The following is a 2,013-nucleotide window of genomic DNA, read 5'->3' as shown; positions in this document are numbered from 1 at the left end:
CACCTGGGCTGGGGCTGGCTCGGGGCTGGCCACCGGGGGGGACCTGGAGGGGGACCCGGAGGGGCTTGGAGGGCCCCCAGCTTCACCCAGCCCCTCCTCCTCCTCCTCCTTCTCCAACGTCGGGAAGCCGAGTGCTTCTGAAGGCTCATCGGGGGACAGGTCGGGCAGAGTCGGCTTGAAGGTGGCAGCGTCACTGTCGTCTGCAGACGGAGGCTCCCGCGGCAGGTCTGGTGGAGGGGCGGGAGAGACATGGTTACAGAGCCACCGCCCGGCTCTCCGGGCCTCCCAAGGGCCCTGCACAGACGCTGCCCTGGAAGTGACTCTACAGCAGAGTAAGGAGCTCTCACCAAGGTCTACTTTACTCCAAGGCTGGATGCAGCCCACAGTGTGAGACGTGGGCTCTGTCTCACAGTGATTTTAGCTCCTTCTCACGGACAGCGGGCTGACAAAACCAGCCTCAGTCCCGGGGCTCAGTCCCCAGGCGTGGACAGAGTGACGAAAGCCCGTGGAAACAGTCTCAGGACTGCAATGTTCTGCCTTAAACACTTGAACCATTAGAGGACGAGCATTAGTGGTCCTGAGCTTACGCCTAAGCGTGCATCCATGACACGTGGTCCCCCAAGGACAGCACTAAGCCATGGCAGTCCACGGAGAACCCGAGTGAGTACTAAGCCGTGGCAGTCCACGGAGAACCCGAGTGAACACTAAGCCGTGGCAGTCCACGGAGAACCCGAGTGAGCACTAAGCCGTGGCAGTCCACGGAGAACCCGAGTGAACACTAAACCGTGGCAGTCCACGGAGAACCCCAAGTGAACTCCCAGACTGGCGTCAACATCACCACCAAAGGCCACTGTAGGCTAGAGAATTCAAAAAGAGATGAACTCCGAAAAAAAAAAAGAGAAAAGGGGGGAAAAAAAGAGAGATGAACTCTAACGTAAAGGACAGGCAAAAAATTCAAGCCATTTTAAGAAGCTGAACTTGGAAAAGTGAAAGTGACGTGTCCGTCACTCGGTCGTGTCCGTCTCTTTGTGACCCCACGGGCTGCAGCCCACCAGGCTCCTCCATCGATGGGATTCTCCAGGCAAGAGCGCTGGAGTGGGTCGCCATTTCCTCCTGCAGTGGTCTTCCTGACCCAAAGATCAAACCTAGGTTTCCTATACCGCAGGCAGATTCTTTACCAAATGAGCCCCCAGGGAAGCCCCTCAACATGGAAACATAAAGGTAAGCCAAACGGCACTGACTTTAGAGAAACAGTCTGAGGCCTGCTTTCTACACGGGCCCCAGGGGAAACCAGTTTCGTGGATTTTTTAAACATAGTCTACAAAGTTACAAGCCACTGGGAGGTTAGGCAACACTGGCAATCTAGCCAAACCTCAGGAGGTGACAGGGAGCAGAGGAGCAGGAGGAGTGGGGGCTAGGGCGGCTCCGGGAGGCTGGCGTGCCCCTCCCCTCCGCCACCCCTCACCCCGGGTCTTAGGAGAGCGAACCGCGTGGCTCAGCTGCGCACGAGGCACTGGGGATCCGCTCTTGGAAACAGAGGCTCCTGCGGGTGCGCGGGGCGACTTTTACCGCTGGACCAAATGCCACGTTAAACAAGAGCAGTGATGTCTCCCTCCCACCCCCTCAGATTTAAGCTTAAGCACCCAGCTTAAGCAAAGATCAAAATACATGCAACCCCCATGCAAAATCCCAGCCTGTCTGAGTCTACTCTAGACTCAAGTCTGGTCTGACAGAGCAGAGCTCTCCACTGAGCAGCACCAGTCTCGAAGGTGAATAGGACAATGTGGTCCCTTGGGACTTCTGAGGCCCAGAGTGGTCTGAGCAGCCCCACCTGGGATCGCAGGACTCCAGGACAGGCTGCCCACCACACAGCTCAGGTGACCCAGCCCTTTCCAGGAGGGTCACTACCCACAGTGCAAGGACAGGGAATGGGGGGGCGGGGCGTGGGGGGGGGCTCTTTTTATTTTGAATCAACAGAAAACAAAACTTAACAAGCAACAAAGAAGCAGAATG

The 2,013-nt window shown here is 57.1% G+C and overlaps 1 protein-coding gene across 1 annotated transcript in view; it reads right to left on the bottom strand.

The window, feature by feature from the left end:
- The window catches only part of ADD1 (adducin 1 (alpha)), a 32,679-nt gene that overhangs the window by 1,264 nt on the left and 29,402 nt on the right, over nt 1–2,013 (bottom strand). Inside the window, exon 13 of the mRNA XM_010848076.1 lies at nt 1–227. Coding sequence (XP_010846378.1) covers nt 1–227 — 227 coding nt within the window. The remainder of the gene's footprint in view (nt 228–2,013) is intronic.

Source organism: Bison bison, unplaced genomic scaffold, assembly GCF_000754665.1.
Source record: "Bison bison bison isolate TAMUID 2011002044 unplaced genomic scaffold, Bison_UMD1.0 scf7180017849866, whole genome shotgun sequence".
In the NCBI taxonomy this organism is placed as follows: domain Eukaryota; kingdom Metazoa; phylum Chordata; class Mammalia; order Artiodactyla; family Bovidae; genus Bison; species Bison bison.
The sequence above is the reverse complement of the archived record's forward strand: the minus strand, read 5'-3'. Positions and strand labels throughout refer to the sequence as shown.